Raw genomic sequence first — 13,090 nt, 5'->3', positions numbered from 1 at the left:
ACAGACACTATAATCCCCCAACTCCAGGAGATTTCACCCCAATATACTCATATACAGACACTATAATCCCCCAAGTCCAGGAGATGTCACCCCAATATATTCATATACATACACTATAATCCCCCAACTCCAGGAGATGTCACCCCAATATATTCATATACAGACACTATAATCCCCAACTCCAGGATATGTCACCCCAATATTTTCATATACAGACACTATAATCCCCCAACTCCAGGAGATGTCACCCTAATATATTCATATACAGACACTATAACCCCCCAACTCCAGGAGATGTCACCCCAATATATTCATATACAGACACTATAATCCCCCAACTCCAGGAGATGTCACCCCAATATATTCATATACAGAGACTATAATCCCCCAACTCCAGGAGATGTCACCCCAATATATTCATATCCAGACACTATAATCCCCCAACTCCAGGAGATGTCACCCTAATATATTCATATCTAGACACTATAATCCCCCAACTCCAGGAGATGTCACCCCAATATATTCATATACAGAGACTATAATCCCCCAACTCCAGGAGATGTCACCCCAATATATTCATATCCAGATACTATAATCCCCCAACTCCAGGAGATGTCACCCCAATATATTTATATACAGACACTATAATCCCCCAACTCCAGGAGATGTCACCCCAATATATTCATATACAGACACTATAATCCCCCAACTGCAGGAGATGTCACCCCAATATATTCATATACAAACGCTATAATCCCCCAACTCCAGGAGATGTCACCCCAATATATTCATATACAGACACTATAATCCCCCAACTCCAGGAGATGTCACCCTAATATATTCATATACAGACACTATAATCCCCCAACTGCAGGAGATGTCACCCCAATATATTCATATACAGACACTATAACCCCCCAACTCCAGGAGATATCACCCCAATATATTCATATACAGAGACTATAATCCCCCAACTCCAGGAGATGTCACCCCAATATATTCATATACAGACACTATAATCCCCCAACTCCAGGAGATGTCACCCCAATATATTGATATACAGACACTATAATCCCCCAACTCCAGGAGATGTCACCCCAATATATTCATATACAGACACTATAACCCCCAACTCCAGGAGATGTCACCCCAATATATTCATATACAGACACTATAATCCCCCAACTGCAGGAGATGTCACCCCAATATATTCATATACAGACACTATAATCCCCCAACTCCAGGAGATGTCACCCCAATATATTCATATACATACACTATAATCCCCCAACTCCAGGAGATGTCACCCCAATATATTCATATACAGACACTATAATCCCCCAACTCCAGGAGATGTCACCCCAATATATTCATATACATACACTATAATCCCCCAACTCCAGGAGATGTCACCCCAATATATTCATATACAGACACTATAATCCCCCAACTCCAGGAGATGTCACCCTAATATATTCATATACAGACACTATAATCCCCCAACTCCAGGAGATGTCACCCCAATATATTCATATACATACACTATAATCCCCCAACTCCAGGAGATGTCACCCCAATATATTCATATACAGACACTATAATCCCCCAACTCCAGGAGATGTCACCCCAATATATTCATATACAGACACTATAACCCCCCAACTCCAGGAGATGTCACCCCAATATATTCATATACAGAGACTATAATCCCCCAACTCCAGGAGATGTCACCCCAATATATTCATATCCAGATACTATAATCCCCCAACTCCAGGAGATGTCACCCCAATATATTTATATACAGACACTATAATCCCCCAACTGCAGGAGATGTCACCCCAATATATTCATATCCAGAGACTATAATCCCCCAACTCCAGGAGATGTCACCCTAATATATTCATATACAGACACTATAACCCCCCAACTCCAGGAGATGTCACCCCAATATATTCATATACAGACACTATAATCCCCCAACTCCAGGAGATGTCACCCCAATATATTCATATACAGAGACTATAATCCCCCAACTCCAGGAGATGTCACCCCAATATATTCATAACCAGACACTATAATCCCCCAACTCCAGGAGATGTCACCCCAATATATTCTTATACTGACACTATAATCCCCCAACTCCAGGAGATGTCACCCCAATATATTCATATACAGACACTATATTCCAATAAATCCAGTAGATATGTCACCCCAATATATTTATTTACAGACACTATAATTCCCCAACTCCAGGAGATGTCACCCCAATATATTCATATATAGACACTATAATCCCCCAACTCCAGGAGATGTCACCCTAATATATTCATATACAGACACTATAATCCCCCAACTCCAGGAGATGTCACCCCAATATATTCATATACAGAGACTATAATCCCCCAACTGCAGGAGATGTCACCCCAATATATTCATATCCAGACACTATAATCCCCCAACTCCAGGAGATGTCACCCCAATATATTCATATACAGACACTATAATCCCCCAACTCCAGGAGATGTCACCCCAATATATTCATATACAGACACTATAATCCCCAACTCCAGGAGATGTCACCCCAATATATTCATATACAGACACTATAACCCCCAACTCCAGGAGATGTCACCCCAATATATTCATATACAGACACTATAATCCCGCAACTCCAGGAGATGTCACCCCAATATATTTATATACAGACACTATAATCCCCAACTCCAGGAGATGTCACCCCAATATATTCATATACAGACACTATAATCCCCCAACTCCAGGAGATGTCACCCCAATATATTCATATACAGACACTATAACCCCCCAACTCCAGGAGATGTCACCCCAATATATTCATATACAGAGACTATAATCCCCCAACTCCAGGAGATGTCACCCCAATATATTCATATACAGACACTATAATCCCCAACTCCAGGAGATGTCACCCCAATATATTCATATACAGACACTATAATTCCCGAAGTGCAGGAGATGTCACCCCAATATATTCATATACTGACACTATAATCCCCCAACTCCAGGAGATGTCACCCCAATATATTCATATACAGACACTATAATCCCCCAACTCCAGGAGATGTCACCCCAATATATTCATATCCAGTGATTATAATCCCCCAACTCCAGGAGATGTCACCCCAATATATTCATATCCAGACACTATAACCCCCCAACTCCAGGAGATGTCACCCCAATATATTCATATACAGACACTATAATCCCCCAACTCCAGGAGATGTCACCCCAATATACTCATATACAGAGACTATAATCCCCCAACTCCAGGAGATGTCACCCCAATATATTCATATACAGACACTATAATCCCCCAACTCCAGGAGATGTCACCCCAATATATTCATATACAGACACTATAACCCCCCAACTCCAGGAGATGTCACCCCAATATATTCATATACAGACACTATAATCCCGCAACTCCAGGAGATGTCACCCCAATATATTCATATACAGACACTATAATCCCCCAACTCCAGGAGATGTCACCCCAATATATTCATATACAGACACTATAATCCCCCAACTCCAGGAGATGTCACCCCAATATATTCATATACAGACACTATAATCCCCCAACTCCAGGAGATGTCACCCCAATATATTCATATACAGACACTATAATCCCCAACTCCAGGAGATGTCACCCCAATATATTCATATACAGAGACTATAACCCCCCAACTCCAGGAGATGTCACCCCAATATATTCATATACAGACACTATAATCCCCCAACTCCAGGAGATGTCACCCCAATATATTCATATACAGAGACTATAATCGCCCAACTCTAGGAGATGTCACCCCAATATACTCATATACAGACACTATAATCCCCCAACTCCAGGAGATGTCACCCTAATATATTCATATACAGAGAATATAATCCCCCAACTCCAGGAGATGTCACCCCAATATATTTATATACAGACACTATAATCCCCCAACTCCAGGAGATGTCACCCCAATATATTCATATACAGAGACTATAAAACCCCAACTGCAGGAGATGTCACCCCAATATATTCATATACAGAGACTATAATCCCCCAACTCCAGGAGATGTCACCCCAATATACTCATATACAGACACTATAATCCCCCAACTCCAGGAGATGTCACCCCAATATATTCATATACAGACACTATAATCCCCCAACTCCAGGAGATATCACCCCAATATATTCATATACAGAGACTATAATCCCCCAACTCCAGGAGATGTCACCCCAATATATTCATATCCAGACACTATAATCCCCCAACTCCAGGAGATGTCACCCCAATATATTCATATACATACACTATAATCCCCCAACTCCAGGAGATGTCGCCCCAATAAACTCATATACAGACACTATAATCCCCCAACTCCAGGAGATTTCACCCCAATATACTCATATACAGACACTATAATCCCCCAAGTCCAGGAGATGTCACCCCAATATATTCATATACATACACTATAATCCCCCAACTCCAGGAGATGTCACCCCAATATATTCATATACAGACACTATAATCCCCAACTCCAGGAGATGTCACCCCAATATTTTCATATACAGACACTATAATCCCCCAACTCCAGGAGATGTCACCCTAATATATTCATATACAGACACTATAACCCCCCAACTCCAGGAGATGTCACCCCAATATATTCATATACAGACACTATAATCCCCAAACTCCAGGAGATGTCACCCCAATATATTCATATACAGAGACTATAATCCCCCAACTCCAGGAGATGTCACCCCAATATATTCATATCCAGACACTATAATCCCCCAACTCCAGGAGATGTCACCCTAATATATTCATATCTAGACACTATAATCCCCCAACTCCAGGAGATGTCACCCCAATATATTCATATACAGAGACTATAATCCCCCAACTCCAGGAGATGTCACCCCAATATATTCATATCCAGATACTATAATCCCCCAACTCCAGGAGATGTCACCCCAATATATTTATATACAGACACTATAATCCCCCAACTCCAGGAGATATCACCCCAATATATTCATATACAGACACTATAAACCCCCAACTGCAGGAGATGTCACCCCAATATATTCATATACAAATGCTATAATCCCCCAACTCCAGGAGATGTCACCCCAATATATTCATATACAGACACTATAATCCCCCAACTCCAGGAGATGTCACCCTAATATATTCATATACAGACACTATAATCCCCCAACTGCAGGAGATGTCACCCCAATATATTCATATACAGACACTATAACCCCCCAACTCCAGGAGATATCACCCCAATATATTCATATACAGAGACTATAATCCCCCAACTCCAGGAGATGTCACCCCAATATATTCATATACAGACACTATAATCCCCCAACTCCAGGAGATGTCACCCCAATATATTCATATCCAGACACTATAATCCCCCAACTCCAGGAGATGTCACCCCAATATATTCATATACAGACACTATAACCCCCAACTCCAGGAGATGTCACCCCAATATATTCATATACAGACACTATAACCCCCAACTCCAGGAGATGTCACCCCAATATATTCATATACAGACACTATAATCCCCCAACTCCAGGAGATGTCACCCCAATATATTCATATACAGACACTATAATCCCCCAACTGCAGGAGATGTCACCCCAATATATTCATATCCAGACACTATAATCCCCCAACTCCAGGAGATGTCACCCCAATATATTCATATACATAAACTATAATCCCCCAACTCCAGGAGATGTCACCCCAATATATTCATATACAGACACTATAATCCCCCAACTTCAGGAGATGTCACCCTAATATATTCATATACAGACACTATAATCCCCCAACTCCAGGAGATGTCACCCCAATATATTCATATACAGACACTATAATCCCCCAACTCCAGGAGATGTCACCCCAATATATTCATATACAGACACTATAACCCCCCAACTCCAGGAGATGTCACCCCAATATATTCATATACAGAGACTATAATCCCCCAACTCCAGGAGATGTCACCCCAATATATTCATATCCAGATACTATAATCCCCCAACTCCAGGAGATGTCACCCCAATATATTTATATACAGACACTATAATCCCCCAACTGCAGGAGATGTCACCCCAATATATTCATATCCAGACACTATAATCCCCCAACTCCAGGAGATGTCACCCTAATATATTCATATACAGACACTATAACCCCCCAACTCCAGGAGATGTCACCCCAATATATTCATATACAGACACTATAATCCCCAAACTCCAGGAGATGTCACCCCAATATATTCATATACAGAGACTATAATCCCCCAACTCCAGGAGATGTCACCCCAATATTTTCATATCCAGACACTATAATCCCTCAACTCCAGGAGATGTCACCCCAATATATTCATATACAGAGACTATAATCCCCCAACTCCAGGAGATGTCACCCCAATATATTCATATCCAGATACTATAATCCCCCAACTCCAGGAGATGTCACCCCAATATATTTATATACAGACACTATAATCCCCCAACTCCAGGAGATATCACCCCAATATATTCATATACAGACACTATAATCCCCCAACTGCAGGAGATGTCACCCCAATATATTCATATACAAACGCTATAATCCCCCAACTCCAGGAGATGTCACCCCAATATATTCATATATAGACACTATAATCCCCCAACTGCAGGAGATGTCACCCCAATATATTCATATACAGACACTATAACCCCCCAACTCCAGGAGATATCACCCCAATATATTCATATACAGACACTATAATCCCCCAACTCCAGGAGATGTCACCCCAATATATTCATATACAGACACTATAATCCCCCAACTCCAGGAGATGTCACCCCAATATATTCATATACAGACACTATAACCCCCCAACTCCAGGAGATGTCACCCCAATATATTGATATACAGACACTATAATCCCCAACTCCAGGAGATGTCACCCCAATATACTCATATACAGACACTATAATCCCCCAACCCCAGGAGATGTCACCCTAATATATTCATATACAGAGACTATAATCCCCCAACTCCAGGAGATGTCACCCCAATATATTCATATACAGACACTATAACCCCCCAACTCCAGGAGATGTCACCCCAATATATTCATATACAGAGACTATAATCCCCCAACTCCAGGAGATGTCACCCCAATATATTCATATCCAGATACTATAATCCCCCAACTCCAGGAGATGTCACCCCAATATATTTATATACAGACACTATAATCCCCCAACTCCAGGAGATATCACCCCAATATATTCATATACAGACACTATAATCCCCCAACTGCAGGAGATGTCACCCCAATATATTCATATACAAACGCTATAATCCCCCAACTCCAGGAGATGTCACCCCAATATATTCATATATAGACACTATAATCCCCCAACTGCAGGAGATGTCACCCCAATATATTCATATACAGACACTATAACCCCCCAACTCCAGGAGATATCACCCCAATATATTCATATACAGACACTATAATCCCCCAACTCCAGGAGATGTCACCCCAATATATTCATATACAGACACTATAATCCCCCAACTCCAGGAGATGTCACCCCAATATATTCATATACAGACACTATAACCCCCCAACTCCAGGAGATGTCACCCCAATATATTGATATACAGACACTATAATCCCCAACTCCAGGAGATGTCACCCCAATATACTCATATACAGACACTATAATCCCCCAACCCCAGGAGATGTCACCCTAATATATTCATATACAGAGACTATAATCCCCCAACTCCAGGAGATGTCACCCCAATATATTCATATACAGACACTATAACCCCCCAACTCCAGGAGATGTCACCCCAATATATTCATATACAGAGACTATAATCCCCCAACTCCAGGAGATGTCACCCCAATATTCTCATATACAGACACTATAATCCCCCAACTCCAGGAGATGTCACCCCAATATATTCATATACAGACACTATAATCCCCAACTCCAGGAGATGTCACCCCAATATATTCATATACATATACTATAATACCCCAACTCCAGGAGATGTCACCCCAATATACTCATATACAGACACTATAATCCCCCAACTCCAGGAGATGTCACCCCAATATACTCATATACAGACACTATAACCCCCCAACTCCAGGAGATGTCACCCCAATATATTCATATACCGACACTATAACCCCCAACTCCAGGAGATGTCACCCTAATATATTCATATACAGACACTATAATCCCCCAACTCCAGGAGATGTCACCCCAATATATTCATATACAGACACTATAATCCCCCAACTCCAGGAGATGTCACCCCAATATATTCATATACATACACTATAATCCCCCAACTCCAGGAGATGTCACCCCAATATATTCATATACAGAGACTATAACCCCCAACTCCAGGAGATGTCACCCCAATATATTCATATAGAGACTATAATCCCCCAACTCCAGGAGATGTCACCCCAATATATTTATATACAGGCATTATAATCCCCCAACTCCAGGAGATGTCACCCCAATATATTCATATACAGACACTATAATCCCCCAAATCCAGGAGATGTCACCCCAATATATTCATATACAGACACTATAATCCCCCAACTCCAGGAGATGTCACCCCAATATATTCATATACAGACACTATAACCCCCCAACTCCAGGAGATGTCACCCCAATATATTCATATACAGACACTATAACCCCCCAACTCCAGGAGATGTCACCCCAATATATTCATATACAGACACTATAACCCCCCAACTCCAGGAGATGTCACCCCAATATATTCATATACAGACACTATAATCCCCCAACTCCAGGAGATGTCACCCCAATATATTCATATACAGACACTATAATCCCCCAACTCCAGGAGATGTCACCCCAATATATTTATATACAGACACTATAATCCCCCAACTCCAATGGATGTCACCCCAATATATTCATATACAGACACTATAATCCCCCAAATCCAGGAGATGTCACCCCAATATATACATATACAGGCACTATAATCCCCCAACTCCAGGAGATGTCACCCCAATATATTTATATACAGGCACTATAATCCCCCAACTCCAGGAGATGTCACCCCAATATACTCATATACATACACTATAATCCCCAACTCCAGGAGATGTCACCCTAATATAGTCATATAAAGACACTATAATCCCCCAACTCCAGGAGATGTCACCCCAATATATTCATATACAGAGACTATAATCCCCCAACTCCAGGAGATGTCACCCCAATATATTCATATACAGACACTATAATCCTCCAACTCCAGGTGATGTCACCCCAATATATTCATATACAGAGACTATAATCCCCCAACTCCAGGAGATGTCACCCCAATATATTCATATACAGACACTATAATCCCCCAACTCCAGGAGATGTCACCCCAATATATTCATATACAGACACTATAATCCCCCAACTCCAGGAGATATCACCCCAATATATTCATATACAGAGACTATAATCCCCCAACTCCAGGAGATGTCACCCCAATATATTCATATACAGACACTATAATCCCCCAACTCCAGGAGATGTCACCCCAATATATTCATATACAGAGACTATAATCCCCCAACTCCAGGAGATGTCACTCCAATATATTCATATACAGACACTATAATCCCCCAACTCCAGGAGATGTCACCCCAATATATTTATATACAGACACTATAATCCCCCAACTCCAGGAGATGTCACCCCAATATATTTATATACAGACACTATAATCCCCCAACTCCAGGAGATGTCACCCCAATATACTCATATACAGACACTATAATACCCCAACTCCAGGAGATGTCACCCCAATATATTCATATACAGACACTATAATCCCCCAACTCCAGGAGATGTCACCCCAATATATTCATATACAGACACTTTAATCCTCCAACTCCAGGAGATGTCACCCCAATATATTCATATACAGAGACTATAATCCCCCAACTCCAGGAGATGTCACCCCAATATATTCATATACAGACACTATAATCCCCCAACTGCAGGAGATGTCACCCCAATATATTCATATACAGAGACTATAATCCCCCAAATCCAGGAGATGTCACCCCAATATATTTATATACAGACACTATAATCCCCTAACTCCAGGAGATGTCACCCCAATATATTCATATCCAGACACTATAATCCCCCAACTCCAGGAGATGTCACCCCAATATATTCATATACAGACACTATAATCCCCCAACTCCAGGAGGTGTCACCCCAATATATTCATATACAGACACTATAATCCCCCAACTCCAGGAGATGTCACCCCAATATATTCATATATAGACACTATAATCCCCCAACTCCAGGAGATGTCACCCCAATATATTCATATACAGACACTATAATCCCCCAACTCCAGGAGATGTCACTCCAATATATTTATATACAGACACTATAATCCCCAACTCCAGGAGATGTCACTCCAATATATTTATATACAGACGCTATAATCCCCCAACTCCAGGAGATGTCACTCCTATGTCTGGTCATGTAAATCTGTAATGGTTCTTGTCTTCTCTCACCCCCCCCCCCCCCCCACAGACCCTACGGTTACCCCGATGTTCTCCTTACCCGTGATTCTCTCCTTCGAGGTCCTTCTGCTCCCTTCCATCCATGGGAAGGTGAGTGCAGAGAATCCGGTCATTCTTGACATTGTGGGCAGGTTTGGGGCCCCTGGGGTGGGGGCCACCTGTGGTAGAGGCCGGTGAGCGGGCACTCTGATCACCCCGGCTGGTCGCACATTGACGTTCATGCTGACATCCATCCTCATGTTGAGGCTGTAGGAAGAGCTGGTGGGACCATACATGGTGCAGTAGGCTCCTGCCCCGTGACCCTCGGGCTCCTCAGACCTGCTGTAGGGGTATCCTGCTGTCTGCTCCGGATTATTCAGGATCTGGTCAATGCCAAAGCTGATGGGTTCATGGTGATTCACTGACCCGTGTGTCATGTCCAGGGGATCCATGAAAGCTCCAGGTCTGGTTCCTGCTGGTGGTCTCCAGTACTTGTGACTGTCCATAGAGTACTGGTTACTAAATATTGTGAAGGGTTGAGGGGGGTCCCCACGATGGGCACTCTGTAAGTGATGACACTCTGGGTGGAGGCCACCCGTTAGCCCATATTACTCCATTCTGGTGCTGATCTCAATGGGTTCAGAGAGCTGGTAACCAGATGTCCTGAGGATGGCATTCATTGAAGACACAAGATCTTCTCCGGGGAGGTCGGCGTTGAGGTGCTGAGGTACAAGTCTCGTTGGCGCATGGGTGGAGACACAATTCTACTACTTTTGCACTCAAATTTAAAATTCTCCATCCAGAGCATCGATCATTTTCACGAAGACGTCGTCTTGAAGGTAAATATTTTTGTGGCCTTGTTCTTCTAGAATTGTCTATGTTGTGCCGGGGGTGAAGTGCTCCGAGCTTGGCTTGAGTTTCCGTTTTCTGAAATGTCTGGGAGTTCCAAGCATTTAAATGGCCAAATAAAAACCCAAACATGAAGTCAAATACAATCCACAGCTCCAGCTCCGTGATATGTCATTTCCCAAACTTCTATTGTATCCACCAGGAATCCATGGGTCAGGTCACGGCTTGTTCATGTAATCCATTATCCATGTCGTAACCCAGAAAGATGGAGAGCATCAGAGACGGCTAAGAGGAGCAGAAGACTCAGTCACTAGATTGCACCGTCATGTTGACTCTAGCTTGAGCTCCAGTCACTTTTGGGATGACTGGCCATGGTGGCCCCACAAATTATTTTAACATTTGAAGTTCTACTTGAGGGTCAGGTTCAGCTCCTCCAAACAGCTGATGATCTATATGACAGTCGGACTTGGCTCCTCCAACCAATTGATGTTCTCCTTCAGGGTCAGGTGTTACTCCTCTTAACAATTGATGTTCTACTTGAGGGTCAGGTTTGGCATCTCTTAACATTTGACCACCTCCTTCAGGGTCAGGTTCTGTTCCTCTAAGCTCTCAGTGTTCTCCCTCAGGGTCAGGTTCTGCTCCTCTAAGCTCTCAGTGTTCTCCCCCAGGGTCAGGTTCAGCTCCTCTAAGCTCTCAGTGTTCTCCCTCAGGGTCAGGTTCTGCTCCTCTAAGCTCTCAGTGTTCTCCTTCAGGGTCCGGTTCTGCTCCTCTAAGCTCTCAGTGTTCTCCCCCAGGGTCCGGTTCTGCTCCTCTTTGCCACCACTCTCCATCACCAGGGTAAATGGTGTAAGATGTTGTCCTGCTCCAGGACCAGATTCGGCTCCGTTAAGGTCAGATCCAGATTCTTTATAATGTTTCAGTTCCACATCAAGAGCAAATCCTGGTCCTTCATATTATCAGAGTCCTTAATCATAATTAGGTCTGAGTCCTGGATATCATCCCGCAGGGTCAGGTTTGGCTTCTGTAAAACATTGCTGCCCCTGTCAGGTCCTGCCCCGTTATACCACGGATGCCCCCCGCCTGGGTCAGGTCCGGTGCCTCTATGTCACTGCTGCCCCTGTCAATTCTCGGATGCCCCCGGCTGGGTCAGGTCCGGTGCCTCTGTGTCACTGCTGCCCCTGTCAGGTCTCGGATGCCCCCGCCTGGGTCAGGTCCGGTGCCTCTGTGTCACTGCTGCCCCTGTGAGGTCTCGGATGCCCCCGCCTGGGTCAGGTCCGGTGCCTCTATGTCACTGCTGCCCCTGTCAGGTCCCGGATGCCCCCGCCTGGGTCAGGTCCAGTGCCTCTGTGTCACTGCTGCCCCTGTCAGGTCCCGGATGCCCCCGCCTGGGTCAGGTCCGGTGCCTCTATGTCACTGCTGCCCCTGTCAGGTCTCGGATGCCCCCGCCTGGGTCAGGTCCGGTGCCTCTATGTCACTGCTGCCCCTGTCAGGTCTCGGATGCCCCCGCCTGGGTCAGGTCCGCTGCCTCTGTGTCACTGCTGCCCCTGTCAGGTCTCGGATGCCCCCGCCTGGGTCAGGTCCGCTG

The 13,090-nt window shown here is 43.6% G+C and overlaps 1 protein-coding gene across 1 annotated transcript in view; it reads right to left on the bottom strand.

The window, feature by feature from the left end:
* The window catches only part of TLX2 (T cell leukemia homeobox 2), an 85,088-nt gene extending 73,980 nt beyond the window's left edge, over nucleotides 1-11,108 (bottom strand). The window contains exon 1 of the mRNA XM_072154721.1: nucleotides 10,718-11,108. Coding sequence (XP_072010822.1) covers nucleotides 10,718-11,108 — 391 coding nt within the window. The remainder of the gene's footprint in view (nucleotides 1-10,717) is intronic.
* Between the last annotated feature and the right edge of the window lie 1,982 nt (nucleotides 11,109-13,090).

The sequence above is a fragment of the Engystomops pustulosus genome, chromosome 1, assembly GCF_040894005.1.
Source record: "Engystomops pustulosus chromosome 1, aEngPut4.maternal, whole genome shotgun sequence".
In the NCBI taxonomy this organism is placed as follows: domain Eukaryota; kingdom Metazoa; phylum Chordata; class Amphibia; order Anura; family Leptodactylidae; genus Engystomops; species Engystomops pustulosus.
Note: the sequence above shows the minus strand (reverse complement) of the source record. Positions and strands in the feature narration are given on the sequence as shown.